Below are 25408 nucleotides of genomic sequence, written 5' to 3' on the forward strand. Positions count from 1 at the left end.
TTCACAACACTTAATGTCTTTAAGGTTCTCAGAAATAATAATAAGAATACATGGAACTCCATGGGCATGTTCTTTCATCTGCTTATGAGCAAACTCCTTAAAATACCATTTACTGAAAATTAACATGCTTTTCTAAAAGCTCATGCCGGGAAGTATTAAACTTATGTATGTCTGTAACTACCTATGCAGCAAAAGTTAAAATAAGTTTCTCTGCCTGATGCAGAAATTGAAGAACAATTTCCTACACTACAGTAATTATTACAATCAGAATATACTTGTCATTCATTAATTTTCCAATACTGTATCTGAAAGAAAGGAAGAGAAGGATGTCAATTTAAATCAAACTAGGGTAAGGCAACTTTGAATTCATTATAGTTTCTGGATAACAAGTATTGTGTTGGAAAGCACATTTTAGTACTTGTTAATGTATTAATGTGTCAGAATCATTATGATACATCATCCATTAAAAGGCAATACTGTAAAACTGCTAGAAAAGTGAGAAGCCAGAATAAGGGCTGAGATTATACTTATATTCTTTACCAATTTAGCAAAAATTTAATCTGATATTCACAAAAACATACAAACAAACAAACAAAAAAAAAAAACAGCCCAGCTTTTTTTTTTTGTCTTTCCATGGTTTTTGGCTATTGTGTTTCTAGTTTTGTTATTGGTTTGCTTGTTCTACCTTTCCTGGAAGAAAACCAATTATTTTCTAAAAAAGACAACCATGTGCACCTTCATGTTTCATATTTATTTATTCTGTGTTTTCCTGCCTTTTTAGCTCTACTACTTTTTAGTAGTGTCTGGAGCACAGTCAAGAAAGTCCATTTTCTAGTGACATCGGGAAGGCACTAAGACTACATCAGTTTCCTATAGCTAATCAATTTCAAGCCCATTTAATAAAGTTTATTACAGTAAGGTAGATTACAAACTGATTAGGGTTCAGTACAAAAATTGCTCAAATTCAAATATATTAATATAATAAAACCTAAGCAACCTTCCACAGATCAAACAAAACATAAGGTTATTTTTAACCCAGCCATGCTAGACATCATTCTGAAAAGGGAATGTGCTTTATTCCTTATTTGAGACTACAATCACACACAGACTGCTGATCAGTACTCATATTTGCCAGAAGTCTTCTGTTAAATAGCTGAGTCCATTCCTGCACAGAAATGCAAACAACCTAAGTCAAATGTCATAAGTGGGACTAATGAATGACCAGAGGGGACAGAGGCCATATTAGTAGTGCTCAAAACAGTGATTTGCCTTCTGTACCACTGCATGATGAAGACAGCAGGAGCAGCAAAAGGAGCAAGCTGCTGTTGGAGAATTTTTATAATAGCATGACTTATTTCTCAAATATTACTCTTACCAAGGTATAATATTAACACAGACTTTCAGTTCCTTGCTCAAATCAGTATCAAACTGGGATCAGATTAGTATGAGGGAACTTGCCCATGTTATGCAACTATTTTCACTATTATATCAGTTTCAGAAAGTATCATGGTCTTAAAACTATGCCTTTGCTCTTTTCTGAATCACCTGTAGGAAGGAGGCTTGGGGAACAGCAGCAACATTATTTTTCTGGAAACCACTCAAGATGCAGTCTAGGGGCTCCAAGTTATCACTGGGAGTATGCATTGTGGCTACCCAAACTCACCACCCAAGAATCACCTACAGGAAGATGGCAGGGTTTCAGCCTCGGCCTGCTTCCAGTACACATATGCAACTTGCCAATTAAAAGGTGTTTTCACCCCTTTCTAATCAAAAGTCTTTTGTATATGGGTTCAGAAAGAAAAAAAAGGTAATTCTTAAGTAAGTATGGAGGGATTCAAAATGAGTAATATATTAAAATAAAAGTGTAGTTAGGTCATTGAATACTCTGATTTCTTTCATACTGAATGGGAAACTTTCAAGAGCTATTTCTGCACCGGATAGTATTATAAGGCATGATTTAAGCCTGATATTTTCAAGCAACCAAAGATTTTGGCATGGAAGCAGGCTACTTGACATAATGCAATGAAAAGAGATTAGTTTCTCATAAATATTACAACAAGGCATTGATCTCTGTGAATTAATTATAATTCAGGGTGATTTCTATTGAATTAGAACACATTTTTTTAAGTAAATAGGTGTATTCAAAACACTCAAGAAATCTATATCTTTAAAATTACTACACGATGGAGTTCTAATCTTTTTTATGCTTTCTACGATTGTTTGCTTTTCATATTTCAATAAAATAATATTTAATTCCAAAACGTAGCATAGAATCATAGAATTCTAGACTGCTTACTGTCTGAAGGGACCTTAAAGATCATCTAGTTCCAAGCCCCCTACCACAGGCAGGGATACCTTCCACTAGGCCAGGTTGCTCAAAGCCTCATCCAACCTGGACCTGAACACTGTCAGGGATGGGGCATCCACAGCTTCTTTGGGCAATCTGTGCCAGTGTCTCACAATCCTCATAATGAAGGATTTCTTCCTAATATCTAATCTAAATCTACCCTTTTTCTGCTTAAAGCCATTCCCCCTTGTCCTATCACTATGTGCCCTTATTAAAAGTCCCTCGCCATCTTTCTTGTAGGCCCCCTCTAGGTACTGGAAGGCTTCTATAAGGTCTCCCTAGAGCCTTCTCTTCTTGAGACTAAACAACTCAAACTTTCAGCCTGTCTTCATAGGAAAGGTACTCCAGCCCTTGGATCATCTTTGGGTCCCTCCTCTGGACTTGCTTGAGCAGGTCCACATCCTTCTTGTGTTGCTGGCCCCAGAGCAGAGCACAGTATTGCAGGTGGGGTCTCACCAGGGTGCAGTAGAGGGGGAGAATCACCTCCCTTGACCTGTTGGATATGCTTCTTTTGATGCAGCCCAGGATGTGGCTGGTTTTCTGGGCTGCAAGCGCACATTGACTGCTCATGATGATGAGAAGCAACACCCCCAAGTACTTCTTCACAGGGCTGCCCTCAATCCATTCTCTGCCCAACCTATAGCTGTGCTTGGGATTGCCCCGATGCAAGGACCTTGCACTTGGCCTTAATGACCTTTATGAGGTTTGCAGTGGTCTACCTCTCAAGCCTGACCAGGTCCCTCTGGATGGCATCCACACAGCTTGGTGTCACTAGTAAACTTGCAAAGGTTGCAATCAATCCCACTGTCTGTGTTTCAGACAAGGATATTGAACAGTAATGGCCCCAGTGCCAATGCCTGAGGAACACCACTTATCACTGGTCTCCACTTGGACATTGAGCTGTTGACCACAACTCTCTGAATGAGACCATCTAGCCAATTACGAGTCTAACAAGTGGTCCATCTGTCAAATCCATGTTCTCCAAGTTGGAGAGACGGATGTAATGTGTCAAAGGCATTTTTAATTTACCTGAAAATGCGCTTCTATCATTTTGAAGAAGAAATATCAAATTAAAAAGAAAAATCCTTTAAACCACCCCAAGTTGCCAAACAGATAATGTCTGAATAAAACATTCCTCTAATAGCTACATTTGTTATTACAGAAGTTCTTTTTTGCGTTGTTGGCAAAACAGAAGTTCTAGTTTTGAAAAAGTAGAACAATAATACAACTACTGGCTCAAAGTCAGTGTCCTTGGAGGACTTCTAAGCTCAGAAGCAAGGTGAAATCACTGTGATGAAAATACAGTGAGGAAATGACAAAAAAGCCCCTTCAGCTTTGTTTCTACTGATAACAATAGGGCTTGTTATTTATTTATAGAATCATAGAATTGTTAGGGTTGGAAAGGACCTTAAGATCACCTAGTTCCAACCCCCCTTATGCTAAATCATATCACCCAAGGCCTCATCCAACCTAGCCTTGAACACTGCCAGGGATGGAGCATTCACAACCTCCCTGGGCAACTGTCCTGGGTTCAGCAGTAGCAGTCATGTTTCTCCTTCTTGGTAGATGGTGCAGTGCAGTGTTTTGACTTTCGGCTTGGGAACAGAGCTGATAACAAGGATGTTTTAGTTTGGCCAAGGACTTTGTGAGCCTCATGCTCTGCCAGGGAGGAGGGGAAGCCGGGAAGAAGCAGAGACAGGACACCTGACCCAAACTGACCAAAGAGGTATTCCATACCACAGCACGTCATGCCCAGGATGTAACTGGGAGTTAGCCGGAAGGGCTGGGGGACTGCAGGGTTGGAGGAGGTATGGGTCGGTGCTTGGTCGGGCTGGGGGGCCGAGTTATCGGTTGGTTGGTGGTGAGGTGATGTATTCTCTTCTCTTGTTATTTCCTTTATCATTGTTATTAATGGTAGTAGCAGTAGTGATTTGTGTTATATCTTAGTTACTAAACTGTTTTTATCTCAACCCGTGGGAGTTGCATTCTTTTTGATTCTCCTCTCCATCCCTCCGGGAGTAGGGGGAGGGAAAGAAGGGGGGGAGTGAGTGAACGAGTTACCTGACTGGGTTTAAACCATGACAGCAACCTATTCCAGTGCCTCACCACCCTTACACTAAAGAACTTCTTCCTTATATCCAATCTAAACTTCCCCTGTTTAAGTTTTAACCCCTTACCCCTTGTCCTGTCACTACAGTCCCTAATGAAGAGTCCATCCCCAGCATCCCTATAGACCCCCTTCAGATACTGGAAGGCTGCTATGAGGTTTCCACGCAGCCTTCTCTTCTCCAGGCTGAACAGCCCCAACTTCCTCAGCCTGTCTTCATACAGGAGGTGCTCCAGTCCCCTGATCATCCTCGTGGCCCTTCTCTGGACTTGTTCCAACAGTTCCATGTCCTTTTTATGTGGAGGACACCAGAACTGCACACAATACTCCAAGTGAGGTCTCAAAAGAGCAGAGTAGAGGGGCAGGATCACCTCCTTTGACCTGCTGGTCACGCTCCTTTTGATGCAGCCCAGGATACGCTTGGCTTTCTGGGCTGAAAGCGCACACTGCCGGCTCATTTGGGGGTTTAGCTCAAATAACTTTAAAAAAAAGATTTCCCTTTGGCTTTGTTAATTACTGTAAACTGCTCCTCTAACCATGTTTCTGGTTATAAGAATTGTTCCTGCCACCAAAATAAATTGTTACTTAATTGAGCAGTGAACAAATCACAGCACTGTACCTCTTTTAGCACCTGGACAGCAAAGAAGTGATGTGGTTGCAACTGTGTGTGCCTAATGCTTTTATCAATCTCACACACAGCAATGAGCACCCTCATAAAGTGGAAAGGATGCACAAGTGGATTAATAAAAACTCTTAAGCAAATTGCTGCTCCATAGCTTGCACTGAAGACTCATGGCATTTGGAGATGTTTCTGAGTCATTTTGCTGAGGAACCATTATTCCATTGCTCAACACTGGTCAGCTGTGAAGGTCCTACCTATAGCTATCTTCCCTGGTGCCTGTAATCTATGCTTCCCAAGAAAGTCACATTGAATCTTCTTGGGTTTATTTTTGTATGTCCTGGGTTCAGCAGTAGCAGTCATTTTTCCCCTTCTTGGTAGCTGGTGCAGTGCAATGTTTTGACTTTCAGCTCGGGAACAGAGCTGATAACAAGCGATGTTTTGGTTTGGGCCAAGGACTTTGTGAGCCTCATGCTCTGCCAGGGAGGAGGGGAAGCCGGGAGGAAGCAGAGACAGGACACCTGACCCAAACTGACCAAAGAAGTATTCCATACCACAGCACATCATGCCCAGGATGTAACTGGGAGTTAGCCGGAAGGGCTGGGGGACGGCAGGGTTGGAGGAGGTAAGTCGGGCATCGGTCGGCTGGTGGTGAGATGATGTATTCTCTTCCCTTGTTATTTCCTTTATCATTATTATCATTGGTGGTAGCAGTAGTGATTTGTGTTATACCTTAGTTACTAAACTGTTCTTATCTCAACCCGTGGGAGTTTTTTTATTTTGAAGTTGAGTTACCTGACTGGGGAATCTGTGTGAAAGTCAAAACATTGCACTGCACCAGCTACCAAGAAGGGGAAAAATGACTGCTACTGCTGAACCCAGGACATTGTAACAACCATTTTTTATTTTGAACTAAATAGGAATTGTGTGGAAATTAAGAGAGACATGGTCTCATTACCCTCAGACTCGTCAGGGTTTCAGATGAAAAGTGTAGGCATTTCTTGCAAACCAGCACGGATGGAGCTGTGCACTATGTGCATGCTTCTGATTGGTAGAAACAGCTTTCTTTAAGTTGCTTCTTTGCTCACCACTATGAGTGGAACATGGGGCTGGACCCCACCTCTAGTTGAGCAGCAGCTCTGCCTGGCTGGCCTGGCCTACTTTGTAGGTCATGCATTGCTTCCAACCCATAGAATCCCAAGATGCAGCCAGCCAAATCTTGAAACAACACAAAGCCTTTTTCTGCACTGTGTAAATGCTTGTGTGCGAAGTGAGGTGAGGGGAGGGGTGTTAAAATGTGCCCATTCCTAGAGCATCCTTTATCCTATCACAGGATAAGGCTTAAGGAAAACTTGAGGGCATGCAAACCCAGCTTGGTGTCCCTCCTCAGTCCCATGCACCAATGTGTTAATCCAGGCCTTGGAGTATCAGCGTCTTCAAAAAATGTTCACTGTGAGTTCCATCGATATGGATAAAGCCTGGCTCAAGAGTGGACCCAGTCATAATATAACAATATATCCAGCATATCTGAGCTAGTATTGCCCCTGCTGAACCCCTGCAATGTGTAACTTGAGGACTTGCTTGTTTCAGAGCTTTGTGATTTGATGTTTTCCTAGCACTTTTTTCCCCATTGAAACAGAGAGAGATAGAAGGAACAATGCAAAAACAAATTTCAACGGGGAATAAAAATAGGATGGGCAAATGTAAGGACTGTTTCCTCCTCAATTATTTAATAATACGGCATTTAATATTCTGGCTTCAATCACTGGTTACAAATTCCTGATTGGAAAAAGGCCAATACAGAAAGTAAAACATGTGGAAATATTCTTTTTCCAACCCCTCTGTCTCCAAATTATTGCCTGTTTCACCCAGAAAATCTATTTCTGGCTTTCCCAGCCTCTGTACAAACTGTTGCTGCTTCCATTTTACCATGGTTGTCTTGCTCTTTTCTAGACAAAACTCTAAGGGGCCACATGCGGTTGAATTATGGAGGAACCAGTCAAATCTACACTTGCCCTTCCTACTCCCAAATGACCATGATGGCTAATCTATCTGACTGCATTAGCTGATCAGAATTATAGTATTAAAGCTACAGGCACTTAGCAGCTATTTTTAGTGAAATGTTCTTATTTATGTTATGATTTAGACACAAATACCATAGTGGTAATTTTTCAAAGGCAATAACTTGCCACTAAGAAATTGTATTTATCGATTGCCTGACACTAAACACTCTGAATCTTAGACTATTAGCACAAGAGAACCATAAAACCTGAGGCTTTCATTGTTCTGCAAAAATTGTTTCATCTTACCAAGACTATTACACACACAGAGCAGATTTTGACTTAGTCAGGAGACTACAAATGCCCGATTAGTTTAAGAAAAACTGTTTTCCAAGTATATACTCATATGATTTCCACAAAAGCTATATTATACCATTATGTCATAAAAAGGAATAGCATCAAATATGTTTTCATGAATAATTTTTTTTTTTTTGAAACATTTTAAATCCAGTACCACATTTGAGACAAACACTTATGTATTGTTCCACAAAATTTTCACCCTGCATGTCAGTTTAGAAAGAAACTCATCCCACAAAGGAAGCTACTAAAAATGTTGTTGTATCTTACTACAGCTGAAAACATGCTGCTGAAAACTACTCTAAACCAGCAATGGATTCAAACCCCAGTTCTAGAGTGTTCAAGGTTAAATTCAAGTGCTTTTAAATTTAGAAGTTGTCAAATTAACATCCATATATATAGAGAGAGATATGTGCATATATATTTGGCATTAATGCTTTTCCAAGCTTGCTGTTGGGGTATTTCCAGCTTGATTTAATTTCCTTAGTTCGTAACATGACCTATTTCCAAAACAGTTCTGTTGTTATAAAAAATATTCTGGCCAGAAAAGCAAATGAGAACATTTTCTTTAAGAATGAATTTCATTAATAAGACTATCAAAATCTTTCCTTCTTTGTATGTTACATACTCATTTAGTTCTCAAATGACGTATCTGATGCTACAAGTGCTTGGTTCTCAGTATTTCTCTTTGCCCTAGACATTGTAATTGGAGATACCATGACTTATACCTAGCAACACCAGTGGGGCGTGTTATTACACCTATTCTATTCTTTTGACACCCCACTAAATCTGAAGCATATAACAAAATAATGGTTTTCTCCTCCAACACACTTTTGCAAAAATTATACCTTTTGTCTGTGAGCAAAGGCATGCCTAAAGCAGTTCCTGTCTTGCAAAAGCTCCCGAGGCAGTTACAGTATAGCAAGCATGCAGCGGGCCAGCACAATACAAGTATGACAGGGGAAGAAAAGAATTATGATCCTGAACAGATTTAGAACCAGTGGCAGGATACTGATTGGCAGCAGGCAAGTGAATTGCACCATTTTATGTTATGTGACAACATATACTGGCCTTGTTCAGTGAGCTGTTTGGAGAGGTGTTGTTACAGGAACTAGTGCACAGACCTTTGCTCAGACCAATGGCTAGATGGCAATTTCAGTGCAAACCAACAACAGGTTGAAGACTATGTTATTAAGTCAAATCCATATAGAGTGATCAGGACACGGTTCTGACTTGTTTCTCTTTATGTACTAAAATAAAAGACATGGTTTCACACTTCCAAGATCTCACCTGGTGAAATTCAATCACATATAAATTTGACTTACTGTACCTCACTAAACTGTTGGCAGTGTCAGGATCCTGTGCTGTTACTGTGCCAACAGCAGTCCCAATCTTCGCATTTTCATAAACTTCCATGACATAGGAAGGCATAGTGAAAAGCGGAGGTTCGTCCACATCACCAACAATGATCTTCAACATTGTTACATCTTTGAATGGCCCCAAGTGTGAAAAACGGAAATCAAGGTGAGTATTCGCTCCTTCTATATTAAGTGTATATGACTTCTTTTTTTCATAGTTGAGTGGCTGTTGGCAGAAAAAAAAAGATTTATCTTTGCCATTCTGTGCTTCAGTTTAGTCTGCTAGCAAGCTAAATACATCTTTTCCATTGAATTTAAAACACATTTCTCCATGTTACTGGATAGGGACAATATTCTGTGATATTCTAGCAGCTATTGCCATACCTCATACCATAATAAGGGTAAAGATACACATGAAGCAGGATGGATTCATGTTTTCTCTACAACAGAACTGTGGGCAAGGTACCAGTTCTGCAAAAACTCAAGGTTTAGAATGAGCCTCAGATTCTTCTTCCATGATAATGTAAAGTCTCTGGACTTTATCACCTTTCAGTTTTTATAGGTCAATGCTAACTACTGAAAAAGTAGAGATTGACATACCTCAAATTAAATTAACTTTGTATCTTTAATTGACAGGTTTAATAGCTAAAATTCTTTGGGGCATCTGCTCTCTTAAATCCTTAACTGAAAAAAAGCAACTTCTTGCAGGAAAACATTCAGTTATCATAGGAGACAGGAATTTAAGTATGTAAGAATAGTCTAAACATGTGCCTGTGTGCTTTTCTAATCAGAAAGGGTGCATCCTTGTATTCTAGACCATTCTCTTTTTGATTCTTCAACAGCACCAGTGAGAGAGACAGTTCTTCAGCCTGTTTCACCATGTACTGCTGTGCTGCACATGGATTACACTTTCATAAATGGGAGAAAGTCTGCAGCTGGGGATATACCTTCTACAGGGTCTAATGTTCCAATAAAACCTAACAGAAGGCACATTCCCAGCTGTACCATTCACCAGAACTGCCACTGCTACTTTAGCATTGTCCTGATATTTAAATGAATAGATTCCTACTAGGAATCCTACCTTTCTACTAGGACAGAAGAAGAAGCTGAGGGCCTGACTCATGTCACACAGCATGGGTACTTTCTTAGGACTTCCATTTCTAGCTTGCTGTTTACACATGTGAAAATTACATCTCCCTAGTTCAGCTGTTTTTTAGATTATTGTTAATTAATTTTAATGAGTTGATATAGTTATTTTAACCCTACATTAAAATACTATTCCACTCTCTTATGCAAGATAGGAGATAAATATGACACACACAACTTTCAACTCTTCCAGTATCAGATAGTTACATAGCAAGAGGGGACTAAAAAAGTATTTAATTTTAAAATACTCAAGTAATGAAGTGCCATTAGCAGATATATAATTAAGCAATGCTTTCACTAGAAGCCACGTTTACAGGACCACGACTATTTTGAGTTGGTTTCTTCAGTCTCACTAAAGTAACTGACTACTTTTCATGGACAGCCCACCACATAAGATTTTTCTACATATTGTTTATTAATTCTAATTACTGAAAAAGCTTTAAAAAATACCAGTTAAGTTCCAGGCAGTCATAGGACAGATTTCAAGTTTCAGACTGCTATTTTTCAAATGTGCTTCCATGTTGAGCAGAAGCAGTCATTCTTGAATAACAGACACCTCAATACTTACTGGGTTACAAATTTCTGGCTTGAGCCAATTTATAAAGAAGGGAGGTAGCTTAATATTTCTTATCATACTGTGAAAAGCAGTTAGTTTGTACAGACACATGTATACTACCATTAAGTTTTGAACAGTTCCAGAACACAGGCATAAAACTAAAAGAATAATTGAAAATATTATGACATTATGGCATGGCAGAATTCCACAATGACTGCTATCATTCTGTGTGGATCTGACAGCCTGTCTGAACACAACTCAGTAAAGTATTCAAGCCTCTGACCAAGGATAAACTGGTATTTCCTATCACCCCAAAATATGAAAAAAAGTACTTAAGGCAAGAAACATGAGGAACACAATGTGTGATCTGTCAGTGTCAGCATGCATTTTGTAGATAAAATCTACAGTAAATTTGACTGATGATGTGTAAGAATAAGAGTTGGCTAGGATTTGTATATGCCAGATATTTGATTTCTGCTCTGAAAAAAATAAAAATAGCGAAGTATATTACTCACATCAATTAATAAAGAAATACAAGCTTAATAAATTCAAAGTCAGATATTGTTCATGGATTTATGATTATTTCTGTTATGAGCAGGGAAATATTAAATAGTAATCCACACTGCTCTGCAGCATACATATTCTAAGATTACAGCCTTAGAGTAGGATTGCAAATTTTAATTATGATACCTTTTTTTTGAAAATTAACTAAGTTTATACTGACAATGACTGGAGTAGGTTGTATAAGAAGATTAATTTCTCCCAGAAAATATGCAAAGAATGACACAAAGTCTTGGTTTTCTTCTTTTGTGCAGTTATTCAAGCAGAAAATACCAGAACTTTTTTTTTTTTTTTTTCTACAAATACAAGAACAACCCATTCAGATAATCAGGAAAAGCTGACATTTTAACTATAGCCAAAGCAGGTTTTTACTTTAATTTTCTTTCTTCTTCTCATAACATACCTGAATTAAAGAATTGGATAGAAGGACATAAAAGAAAAACAGCTTACTCTACTGCACTGTAATCCACAGACATTAAAAAAACAACACTATATACAACACTGAGCTATTTTAGACAGAAAAGACATATACAATACTAAGGATACTACTACCAGGAGCAATTTTTAAAATTAAAAACCCCATAAATTTCCTCGCTCTCTCCAGAGGAGCACAAAGGATATTTTCAGGTAAAACGAGCCCTGTGATATTCCACTACATTGAAGAGCTCGTAAGTCCAGTTGTTATAATAGTTTTCTTTTATTTTTGATAAAATATTGAAAAACTGAAACCTGGCTATATTCTGAATTTCCAGAACTGTATCTTGCTGGGTTTCTGTTTAAACACTGTGCATGTGTTAAAACTGACATTTATCTTACACTTGAAGAACAAATTTGGCCTCCATTTATAGCCTGTCTAATGCTGTGCTAAGAAATTTGCTCACCACCTTTTACATTATTTAAGGTAACGTGAACTGTTTACCAGTAGAAGGTCTTTATTCCCCTCTTTTTTTTTTTTTAGTAACTATGAATCATAACATTCAACTTAAAATACCTAAGCTATTCCAATTCATCAAGAATAGCCTATGTTCTTTCTCATTCACTCACAGAGAGGCCTTGATTAGCAATAACATATCTCAGTCATTAGGTGCAGCTATAAGATGAAGAACTTCCGAATTTCTCTAAAAACATTTCTAGATTTACTTATAGTTGTTCCAATACTGAAGATCATTAACTTTTTCCTGGAAATAAACCAAATTTTTTTTTGATGGACCTAAACTGAATTTTTGTTCATGTTTCTTATTTTCCCAATGTCTTTCCATGACAATTACCCATATATCTTCAGTATGTTTTCACTGGTTATTATGATTTTCATGAAAAACCGAAAATAGTAAATGTAACTCAAGTCATCAGGGTTAACTGGAAAATACTGCTGTTTATTATACTGCAGTTTATGTTTCTAAAATCAGATTACCAAAAAGGAACAGAAAATTTTATGAGAAGTAAATGGCTGTTTCCTGACCATTTCAAGACTCTTCATACAAAATGGAAGAGAAATGGGCTGTTCAGACTGTTTCTTTTGGGAAATCTGAATGATACTTGCTGACTTGAGGTCAGAAAAGGTCTAGCGTACTTCTCCGAAACTAACAAGGGGGGAAAACTTGCTGACCAGTCATTCTCTGAAGAATCCAGAGAGTAATGGCTTTCACTATGGTAGATTGCTTTGGTTTCCTCAAGTTTGGTTTTGTTTTTCTCAAGCCACTGAAACAGGCTGCCCCAGAAAAGTTGTGGATGCTCCATCCCTGGCAGTGTTCAAGGCTAGGCTGTATGGGCTTTTGAGAAACCTAGCCTAGTGGAAGGTGTCCCTACCCACGGCAGGAGGGTTAAAGCTAAATGATCTTTAAGGTCCTTTCCAACCCAAACTGTTCTATGATTCTATTAAGTCTCCCACTCAAACAAAGAATTGCATGAGGCAAAGGAGAAATCCTTCAGAATAGTTTGCAATCAACCAGGATTTGTGGCAGGATCTCTGAGACTGAAAGGTGGCTCCACAGGGCTTGTTAATAGGGAAGAAAATGACAGTACTGGACATTTTGGGTTAACCCAGAATAAGACTAAAAGAGATTTCTTCCAGCACTCACCGACTTGGCATGGCTGTTGAACAGCTTACCATGAAGTCCCTGAGAAATTTTATTTTTGTGTCTGAACCTCAAGTAAGTGAAGTTTCAAAAGGTTTGAGGAAGATTTACTTCTGGCTTTTCTGGGAATAACTAGGGAAGTTATTAGAGGACAAGTCATTCCGTTCTACTGTTACAGAAGGTACTGGCATGTGATATATGAAAAAAAATCAATTCTGTACTTAGTGGAGATTTATCTGTTTCAGGCATGCTATCAAACTAATTCAGCTTCAAACCCAATATAAATGAAAAGTAATGTATAGAAGCAGATATATATATATAAAATATATACACAGTATATAAAATATTTATTAAACTGCATAAAAGATCTGATTAAAAAAAAACCTTAAAAAATGAGATCACCTTTTTGTACTGTACAAATGGATATTATAACTTCTCCAAGGAATTTATGAACTTTGAGTATTGAATTTCTGGTCAAGTGAAATAGAATATTACCTAAGCAAAATATACCCCCTCTTGCCTTGATGGGAAAATGACTCAAATCACTGTCATGTGTACGTACAAGAACAAGCAACACATGCTTTTGTCATATTCTAAACCAGTGAAAATATCTCTAAAGCTATTCTGTCTGCCAAAATCAGTAAAAAAATGATTTTGCATGTTTTTATGTGTGGACTCTTATTCTGTTCCAAATTCTTCCTTTTTGCTTCATGTTCAGTATATGCATAAATGTATTTAATGAACAATAGCACAGTGAACTTTTAAACAGAAATCAATGCTCATTTTAAAGAAGAAACAACAGATTATGGCATTAGCTACTTCAACGCCACCAGGAAATAAGTTCAGTGGTATAAAAAAGACAGAGCTTACTTTCATGTGAAAGAAGCAGCTGGGTACTAATCAACCTTTATAAATGACACCGAAAAGTTAAAAGATATTGGCAATGATAGAACAATTTTAAAATCATTATGAATCTGAAGTTTCAAATCAGTTTTTATTTATTCTTTTGTCCTGTATTTTCTCTGATTTTCATTGCTCCTACCATTAATTAGACCCGGAATACATCTCACTAAATACAAATACAAATTTGCTTCTATTTGTTAGGCTGTATGGATATATATTATGGATATGGATATATATTGATGCTTACAAAACTCAATAACAACAAATCCATGTGAGAATTGCTAATTGATGTCTGTTAGTCCAAGTGAAAACTGAAATCAAGAAGTCATTTCCTTTTGTTGGAAAGTATTTTAAAAAACAGCACTTAAATATAACAACCCATTTTCCTGGGTTATTATAAATGTAAACTTAAATTTAGGCATAGAGTATTAGCATAAGTTGGCAAAAACTTACGGAACCGTTAATAGGAACTCAGTTTAGGGGACTTAATATGAAATTATGGAGTTAGATTTGTGCATTAAAATTAATAGTTCAAATAGACTGGGATAAATGTAGGAAGCTCAGAAAAATGATACCTGTGTGATGGCTTGACCAGTTACATTTTGAGTCTTTATAAACAAGCTGGTACTTACATTATACAGTGCACAGTACTGCACAATTTAGAAGCCAGCTGGGATGTAGGTCAAAGAATAACCATCTATGAAAACTGACTTATACATTTGTTGCCACAGACAAAACTTTTATGCCAAGAGTTAAGCAGTCTGGGGACAACAATGCAACTTTCAGCCAAATTTTACTTCTTTGAAAGAAATTTAAAGGGCAAAACCACCATGGAGAAGAATTAAGCTATCTTCATTAAAAAATCAGTAACATTTAGTTTATTATTAACTATTAGATATGACTATTCAAAAAAGCACAAAGGATTTAAATAACTGTTTCTTTCCTTGAATTTATTTTCTCCCTGCCTTACCTGCAGAGATCTAGAGTGTCTCCAGAAGCAATGTGAAGAAGCTTACACTGCTGAAATGCACAGTTCAATAGGATTATGCAGTATTTTCATAACACTATTTGCTTATTCAGCATTTATTGTTACATTTTATTTACACACACAAGGAACTTTCAAAGTCTATTGCTTACCTTCTTCAGCGAAATAATTCCTTCCCTTGTTTCTTTGTCAGTAGATATAGAGAACACCCCAGAGCCATCACCATTTATAATTGTGTACTTCATGTCTGCATTTGAACCAGTGTCTGCATCGTTTGCTTTGATTTTGCCAACTGCTGATCCAACTTGAGCTGATTCAGGAACATACAGTTGATAATGTTCTGAGGAGGAAGAAAAAACAACACAATAGTTTGGACATTTTGTAGCCAAACTAAGTTAGAGAGCCGTTATGCACTCGATATACTTCTGAGTAAATGAAAGAGCATTCCATATGCAAAACTGACAAATAATGCTATCAATCAGTTCATTATGATTCCTGACAGAATTTAAAAGTTTTTTTTTACTTTGGATGCCTTCATTGCCCATTCAAAATCCAAATTACCTAATGCAGGATTTATTTTGATCTTCAAAACTATTTTTCCTGTTCTTTACATACCACAAAAATTAATTCTGAAGCTTACTTCACACCAGTATTTTTTAAATTATATCTTCTCCATAACCAAAATATATTTATCTTCACCAAGTTACCGTCACTGAGTAGTCACATGAGTACTTTTGAACTGGAAAATCTTTGTATGTTATATTCTCTTTTTTTCTGAATTCTGATCAGTTTTGTAACATTGCATCAGTATTTTGTAACACTGAATCAACGCAATTACACATTTTTTTCCATAGAAAAATGTAGTAAGTCTCAATATTGTACTATTACAACTTTGCAGTGTTTTTGTTGCAGCACAAAACCGTTTGTAAACAAATTTGAGCTGGTATCCACAGTAAAGAAAAATGAACATAATGGGTTGTCCTGAACCCAGGACATGGGTACATAAAAGTATTGCACAATCATGCCCATAAAAAGCATCCATAACATCTATGACTTCTTTTCAGGTTTGTTTGCGGTTGTGGCTTTGTTGGGGTTTTTGTTTTGTTTTGGTTTTTTTCCCCTTCTTTTATCCTATTTGGTTAATCATTAGAAAATAAAATATTTTTGAAAGATAATTTTCATAACTGTTTCTCTCTTTTCATACTAAATCTCCTAATAGGTACAAAGTTGCCTGGGGGACAAGAAGGTACCACAAGGAGAAAAATATGGCAGACAAAATGTGATTAAATAAACCTCAATTTCTGACTGAAACTACACCAGAAAGACAACTAAAAGAATTTTTCTCCGGTAATGCCAGTGTTGTAACACAACAGGGATGCTGAAACCTACCAACACTGAAAAAGGGAATATGCATAAAATAGACTCCCCCGGCCAAGAATCCCCCATTCAAACCCCTCCCCAGCAGTCTGCACAGTTTACATTACAGGCCAAACACCAACACAGAAAATAGAGCAAAATAGCAGCTTCTGTTATTATGTACCTTCTGAAACTCTACAGAGTTTCTTCTATGTTCCTCTTAGGCCTTCTGTGATCCTGAGTGCAATATTGCAGCACTGCGGTGCGGGACAGTGCCCCAGAGGATATATTAAGGCTAACACGTTACATTTTGCTTAGTTAAAGCAGGCTAGCATGATGGCAGAAGTGCCCTCAAATAAGCATGTAGAAAGGCAAAATTTATACTGAATTCAGAGATTAAATCTGAATATGGCAGAAAAAAAAAAGCACTATTGGTTGGTTGTATTGAAGAAATTATGAATCTGCAGATGTTGCAGGTGCAGAGGAAATGGGTGTTATCACTAAAAAGTAACTTTATACACCTGTTAGCCAGTGGAAGATTTTATTACAAATTTGTCTATTTCCTCACACAATGGTTCTTAAATTGTTATAGTCTTGAGTTGGTTTTGTAATACTAGTGCATAATAATAATAAACAAATAGTAGCATTAGAAGTACAGACAAGTGCACCAAACTTCCTTAGCCCAAAATGAAAGGGAGGTTTCTTAGGAAAATGAAAAGTAAGTTACCATGCATTATGGAAATCTCAAGGGAAAGAAGAAATGTTCAGCAGAACAACAAAAAGGGTATAATTTGTTATGTAAAAAAGACAATACCAACATTAATATAACAGGAAAATTGCTTAGTAGTTGAGGCAACTGTAACACATAGTTAATTCGCTGATGTAATTATGTGATATACATAAGAAATGCCATTTTCACAAATTTCCAAATAAATGCTCTGTTTTCTGTTGCAATGCTTCATACTTAGAGATGATGTCAACTGACACTTTCATCTTATTGGTTGCTTTATTTGATACACAATATTATAATAATGGAATGAGATTCTTTGGGGAATTTACTTATTGTTAAAGTAAATATTAAGTGTGGGTTTTTGACACTTTTGCTTTGACTAATGCATTCCAAAAAGGAAAAGGTTGAAGCCATAATGAATATGTTATGTAGAGGCCACAAAGAACATGTTATACAATCAAGCCACTTCAGGAACTGGAAGTGATATAACCCATATGATAGGGTGAACTAATTAGACACTTCCAAATAGTCAAGCTACTTCAAATATATCCACATGACACTACACTCTGCTTTATAATCACACCCCAAGTGTTAGCCATCTGTTTCAGAAATCATTTTACTGATACCATCTTCAAATATTCCAAAATACTGAAACTTCAAGTAAAACAAATATCTGGCATCGCTCATTAATTATCTGTCAGTATTTGTAAAACAGAAATGGGTTTGGTTTTTATTTTTGTTGGTTTGTTGCTTTTGTTTTTGTTTTTTTGATGGATGGAGTAGAAACTTACAAAATAAAACTTTTAGATCATAAGGTCAGAAATGTCTCTTGACAAGTACTTTCCCACTGCTTCACAGGGACAGACTGAATATGTCTCATACAGACATGAGCTAATTAGATAACTACAAACAGCATGATCTAAAAACAACAAACACATAAAATGATAAAGTTCAACAACATGAAGGTTATATGAAATGTATTATAGACATCCATTTAGACTACAGGTGGAAATTGCAGCTGTTCTTACTAAAGATTAAATCAGTGTAAACTTTATTACTGGAAAGTGTAGGAGCCAACTAAAGGCTCAGCTTAACATTTCCTTGGGCACTGAATAAATTTTGATAGGACATAAAAAAAATGTGGGACGTGCATACTGCGAATTCATGATTCTTTTTTGTAGGCTATGAGTCTCTCCCAGCACTCTAAAAATTGTTTGTGAAGTTAGGAGCCCTGAGGATCAGGTACCAATCTGTATCAAATCTGTTTCACCAAATCTGCCCAAGTTGAACAGGTTGCTCCTACACTCTCAGCATTGCAGCCTTCCAGGAGCTGTCATAAAACAGAAATTTCAGTCTTGGAGATGATCTAAATTATTCTAGAGAAACTGCTCAGTAGCTTATGGATAAAGATTCTGTAAACGTTGATCTGGTTCTGAATTCTATGTCAACATCCACACAGATGCATCCACTTAGCCCATCAAATGAGTACATTAATACTCTTTCTTTTCCAGTTAACGTACTGTATAGGATACTGCATAGGACAGTCATGCCGCTTCGCAGGATTTTACGCTAACTGAAACACTGTTGAAATACATATAGGTGATCTTCACCTTTCCTTCAATAAACTATATGGCTTATCTGTCATTGTAGTACAGAAACTATTGATCTGTAGAACAACTTCTCACCTCAATTAGTCTACAGGCAACCTATAATGCTCTGTTTACTCAGAAAGCAATTTCTCTGCCTGAATGTCTCAAAATAAGAAGTATGACAGTATTTAATACAACTCAATATGCATATTATTCACTTTATTCATTAACCTATTTTGTTGATAAATTTTACTTACTCTCATAGGTTATAATGTTCTCTTGAACAGTAGGAATTACCTTACTTAACAAAGGAAGTGAGGAGAGGCATAATGGAGAAAAAAGTAAATATTTGGCCTGCTTGTTATTTGTTTATCCAAGGTATAGTTTTAGTAACATGAGGATAAATACTGCTTGCTGATAAACCAACAGATGCATTAATTCATACACTACAGCTTGTACCCTGATGCCTTTTTCTACCTACTAGAAAACTGATAAACACAGCAACTGATTGCCTTAACATAAAATACCACCATATCCGAAATGTATATCAAAGTGCTGTGTGAAGAAAGTTGCTTGAACCTACAACAAGCTAAATACTCAAGTCATGCGCTAAACTGGTAAGATACAGAGAATAAATAGAAAGTGAGCCAGGCTCAAAGTCTAATGATTATGACCACAAAATTCAACTGGCAGCCAATTAATAGTAGTTGTTCAGGAATCAAAGTGTGGCCGAAACTATTTAATGTCTTAATTAATGACCCAAATGATAGATTGTAGTAGTCGCATAAAGTGAGCAGCAGGGCTGCTGTACAAAGTAACCTGGACAGGCTGAAGAAATGGGCTGACAGGACTCTCACAGCAGTCAGTGGTGGCAGTGGGAGGAATAATGCCATTCACCAGTACATGCTCAGAGCCAACCACCTGTAAAGCAGCTTTGCAGAAAAGGACTTGAAAAGGACCTTTCAAAACTTGACTAGACAAGCCCCTTATCAATGTGATCTAACTGAACCTGCTTTAAGCAGGGCTTTGGGTCAGAGGTCTCACATGAACGTATGTTCCTGGTATTCATGAAGTTATACCTCACATTTCACTGCCAGCCATCTTTGACAAAACAAAAGTGCAGCTCCAGCTGTGGACAATACTCAATGTTTCTGGGCAGCTTTCTTCTACAGTTATTCTTCATTCACGAAGCTGCATGTTTTCACTACATGCAATACGTTATTCTGGATTTTTCTTTTGAGACTAGTTTTTTTTTAGAAGTCCATTTCTTGCAGTATGTCTTGGACATCTGTTACATCTTTACTATGCTTATTTTTAATCTAATAAAAACAATTACAATACATCATCATTATGAATACAGTAACTATTATGATTCCAGAAGATCAGTCAATTTTATATTTCTGTCTTTTTTTCTGAATATTCTTTTTGACAATTACATCCTTTTCATACAGCTAAACTAAGGAAGAAATTGTTAAAGATGTGTTTGGTTTATTCTTCTTCCCTACCAAAAGCCACACATTTGCATTTTCTAAGAATATTTTAAGTGTAAGTGAAGTTGTCTCTTATTCACAAATATGACAGAAAAGTATAGAAAAGACTGAGAACATTCTGACATTCTCAGAGATCAAAAGTACTCTGGCTTCCTGTAAAAAGTGTTAAGTTTATTTCATTCATGGGTAAAAGCAGAAACAGAAAAAAAAAGTGTGTGTCCTGTATTTTCAGATTCACTTTATTTCTTATCTCATAACTCTCTTTGGTACTTACTGAACATTGTCATCTCTTAAGTAATGTATTCATCATCTCACATGTCCCTCTCTTTAGGCATACCATATATGAATGACTGATTCTAGTATGTTAGAAATGTATAGCATAAGAAAAATCTTAGAACACTCAGATCACTGAGGCTTGTCCCTTTTACCATTAAATTTCTTGAGGACATTACTCATGCTAGCTGCTTTTTAAAGAGCCTGTTGTCCTTGTGCAGCAGCCCTGCTAGGCAGGTGATTCTAAATACTTCTGGAGAATTAAAAAAGCACTCTATTTCTCTTATGTTTAAGACTAACAGCTGTTATCTCTTGGCCCGACACATTCAAGTCACACACCTTCACCAGGTAATACAAGCATATAATGGCATATTTTTCTCTTTACATGCACTCCTGGCTGTCAGAGTCAGAAAGAAACTCATGTTCTGAAAATTGACAGAAATGGTAACCTTAAACACAGCCCTAGCAATATTCTTAACTAAAGAAAAATCTTCCTACATTTCTTTACACAAATAACTAAAATCTGATTTCTGTGGATACCGTTTTAATTTTCAAAGTCTATACTGAGGTACTGGTTATGTCTCAACACTAACAGCTAGAATTTCTATGTAATGAGTATTTATGTCATTTTTATATGAAGGTTCCCCTGTTATTTAAGATTTCCTAATAATATGCTAAAATGTTCTGGATTAATCTTTCTGTCTCAAGTTAGCTGATACTAGCATTCTGACCAAGAATTCAGTTTTGCAGAAAACTCTCAGTATTAACCAGAGTGTTTTTAAGAGCAAAAGGAATTCTCTTTTAACAGCCTTTAAATTTTTTCATCAGTCTACTCTTTAAATCTCATTATGTTGACTCAATTTCACAATGGTACTAAAACCCAGCTACATTTATTTTTAAGTAATACCTGTTTTGGATATAAAATATATTAACAAAGGCTGCTGTATTTCCTTATCATCCAGAAATATGTGATTTCCTGTCATTTCCCCTGGATGTGCATATATGTTACTCATTTTAGTAGACTGAATATAGACACCAGGCTTATCGTGTCTACTAATTTCCAGAAGGAGTTCCTTTCTGAAGCCAACTTTGTCTAACAGCTAGGAAGGAAGAATGATCCTACTCATGTCTTACAGCTGGAAAAAATAATCAAATAATATTATAATCTACATTTAATTAGACATCCTGGAACATATATGATAAAAACTGTTGATAATATGTAAACTATAATTTATTAAATATAATATTTATTTAAATATAAATAAATCATATAAACTGTGTATCCTAAATTGTGGACCACATGCAGGAACAATCAGTAGTACAAAAAACTTACTGGTGGAACACATGTATGAGAAACATAAGAATAAAACAAAATTTCCAGGATGGTAACTCCAGTTTTGAAGAAACATAATAAAGGTATATGCAGTAATATATCTTCTGAAGAAAATAATAGTGTTCTGTAAAAATCTGGCTTTAAACTAACTTTTCTACGTCTCTCTAGCCTGATTTAAGGTCTTACTAAAAGACCTAAGCATCTCTTTAACAATATCAGATTCCTGAGACTATTTGATTGCAATATATTTTACTTTTATTATACTGTTGCTAGTAGTCACAAAGGTAATAATTATTCTACTGTGAAATATGAAAAAGCTATTCTTGTAATTATAATTATAAAAACTAAAATCTTAATAAATTACAGCATTTAAATGCATAACAATTTCGAGAATTAACTGCTCTGTAATACTCCCTGGACACTGGGCCATTGCTGGACTCATCATCACACCACAGTAAATAGGAAATAAGGTTACTAAGTATGAACAAAATCTGATTTACAAAGGGGCAGTTAATCAGATGTTAGCAATCTTAATCCAAATCAGTTATCATGACTTTTTCCTGTTTTATTTTAAATTTGTTTCCTGAGGATACACAATTTCAGTAATAATTTTAATTCAATAGTTTCCAGTAACTTTTAACCCCTGACTGATTTCAGGCAAATCTAAGAAAAAGGCAAAGGCCTCAAAGACATGATTCTACAAGCCTCGTAGCAATTATTGGTTGAATAGAAGAGAAAGACCTGCTAAAAGAAAATCAGTGAAATTTCCACTTTCATCTCATTTGGCAGCAGCCAAGTGATCCATCAGTAGGCAGACAGCTGTGAACTAGTCACCGCAGGAAGATCGGATAGGTTTATAGCGCATGGCAGTAGGGAGTGAGATGTTCACCATTATGTATGGAAATCATAGGAACTAGATGTATTATGTCAGACTGGGAACACAAAAAGGACCTTACTGGAGTACAAATTCTGACAGAAAATGAACTGCAAATACTTTTGCACTAAATTAGCTAATGAGTTATATGAACAAGACTGGAGAGTAAACTCACTGGCACAGAACAGAGCTAATGACTGCTTCTGGGTTGTGAACTTATATTTTCAGAGTTAACTGGAATACCCCTACACAACATTCATATTTAAAAATGTCTGTGTACTTTCATGCAACGACATTGTAAAAAGTGAGGCCAAACTAATTATGAATATACATAATTTCACACTTCGTCTATCATAGAATCATAAAATAGTTAGGGTTGCAAAAGACCTTAAGATCATCTAGTCCCAAACCCCCTGCCATGGCCAGGGACACCTCACACTAAACTATGTCACCCAAGGCTCTGTCCAACCTGGCCTTGAACACCACCAGGGATGAAGTATTCACAACTTCCTTGAGCAAGCCATTCCAGTTCCTCACTACCCTGACAGTAAAGAACTTCCTCCTTATATCCAGTCTAAACTTCCACTGTTTAAGTTCAAACCCATTACCCCTTGTCCTGTCACTACAGTCCCTAATGAAGAGTCCATCCCCAGCATCCCTATAGGCCCCCTTCAGATACTGGAAGGCTGCTATGAGGTCTCCACGCAGCCTTCTCTTCTCCAGGCTGAACAGCCCCAACTTTCTCAGCCTATCTTCATATGGGAGGTGCTCCAGTCCCCTGATCATCCTTGTGGCCCTCCTGTGGACTTGTTCCAACAGTTCCACACCCTTTTTATGTTGAGAACACCAAAACTGTACACAACACTCCAAGTGAGGTCTCACGAGAGCAGAGTAGAGGGGCAGGATCACCTCCTTTGACCTGCTGGTCACGCTCCTTTTGATGCAGCCCAGGATGCAGTTGTCTTTCTGGGCTGAAAGCACACACTGCAGCTGGCTCATGTTCATTTTCTCATCGACCAACACCCCAAAGTCCTTCTCTGCAGGGCTGCTCTAAATCTCTTCTCTTCTCAACCTGTAGCTGTGCCTGGGATTGTTCCAACCCATGTGTAGGACCTTGCACGTGGCACGGTTAAACTTCATGAGGTTGGCATCAGCCCACTTCACAAGCGTGTCAAGGTTCCTCTGGATGGCATTCCTTCCCTCCAGTGTATCAACTGAACCACACAGCTTGGTGTCATTGGCAAACTTGTTATATACTATGTACTATATATATGGCAGTCTACATACTGCCATGAAACAACCAAGCCTCAACAACCAAGCTGTATAAAGAATGCTTTAAACTATGACTTGTATTTAAGTTCTGCTTTATTCTGAAGAACTGAGATGTATCAAATACTAAAATCTACTAATGGAGTATCAGGGAAATCATCTCCTTGTAAAATTAGACCCTACACACAATAACTAAAGATCTTCTACACGCTGTCCAGATTGTAGCACTTGATGTTTAAAACATGTCAGTGGAAGCTTCTGCCTAGTGTGATGCTCTTGATGCAATCAGAATCTATTCATCAATAAAGTAAAACCTGCAGAATCTATTCATTTTAAACAAGACCAAATAGAACTAATGGAAGAAAACTATACAGAAAATTCTGATGTAACTCAAGGCTGATAAAAGTGTCATCAGCAGATAGAACATCTTCTATCAGATTACTGAACTACATTTATGAGAATGATATTAGGGCCCTCAGCCATCAGCAAAGTAGTTCCATCAGTGATAAAACTAACACAAACTGAGAGATGCCGATTACTGAAAAGCAAAAACCTTCCCAGGCTGAGCATTGTCTGTCAGCTCACTTTAAAAAGATAGTTCATTTATAACTTGACTCTCCAAAGAAAGGAAATTTGCACTGATGAAAAAAATCTGTATTGTACAAGATGCACTTAAGTAATTGATAAGCAAAATGTATTTGAGGTTTCAGGTTATTCTCCTGCTGAATTCACAACTCCTTTGGACTTCTAAGTGTTTTGCAAGCAGAATTTTTCAGCTGTTTTCTATTCCAGAGATTATTCTATGATTCTATGCATTTCAGAACTTCCACCATCAGAGTGATAAAATTATGCAGTAATGTTTCGTATCCTTCCTCCTAAAGTTTGTGATAGTTTGGAAAAGTGTAGTTCTGTTGATAATTTCTTTGAAAGTCACCTGCATTAAGAATGAGTACAGAAAAAATACCCACAGTTAGTTCATTTACACAGATATATTTAAAACCTCTAAGTTTTAAGTAGGTTTTTGAAGAGTCTTTAAGGGGGACAAATCCTCACTCTGTATGTGTATCTAATGAACACTGATCAAGCAAAGCCAGAACACTATGATCTTCTAAATATATACAATAAAGCATATTTCTAAATGAAAAAAATAATAAAAGCATCAATCAGATGTGTTTCCCAGCATGTTCTCAAGTCAAGTACTCATAGACTTAGAGTCAGATTCAAAACTTGCAATTATGGTAACGGAGAAAAGGTAACTAACCAAAAGAAAGTCTGCAGTTTGGCTGAGGCTCAGCCTGTCCCAAGGGTTATACACTTGATATATGCAGTTTTGGTTAGCACTTCCCTTGAATTCAATTCTGAATGTGACAAGCCTCAGTAAGTCTCATTTAGCATTCCGTCTAATAAGGAAATTGAAGAGAAATTTAACTGAAAGTCATGGCATAAAAGTAAAAGAAAAATAAACAATGAAGTTATTTCT

General features: G+C 36.9%; 1 protein-coding gene across 2 annotated transcripts in view; it reads right to left on the reverse strand.

The window, feature by feature from the left end:
• The window catches only part of CDH18 (cadherin 18), a 255786-nt gene that overhangs the window by 39989 nt on the left and 190389 nt on the right, over nt 1-25408 (reverse strand). For both annotated transcript variants that reach the window (XM_062617680.1, XM_062617679.1), the window contains exons 8-9: nt 15167-15354; nt 8761-9014 (exon numbers count right to left, since the gene is read on the reverse strand). In XM_062617680.1, coding sequence (XP_062473664.1) covers nt 8761-9014; nt 15167-15354 — 442 coding nt within the window. The remainder of the gene's footprint in view (nt 1-8760; nt 9015-15166; nt 15355-25408) is intronic.

This window comes from Pezoporus occidentalis, unplaced genomic scaffold (assembly GCF_034315485.1).
Source record: "Pezoporus occidentalis ecotype Australia unplaced genomic scaffold, CSIRO_AGI_Poc_V1 ctg2, whole genome shotgun sequence".
Classification (NCBI taxonomy): domain Eukaryota; kingdom Metazoa; phylum Chordata; class Aves; order Psittaciformes; family Psittacidae; genus Pezoporus; species Pezoporus occidentalis.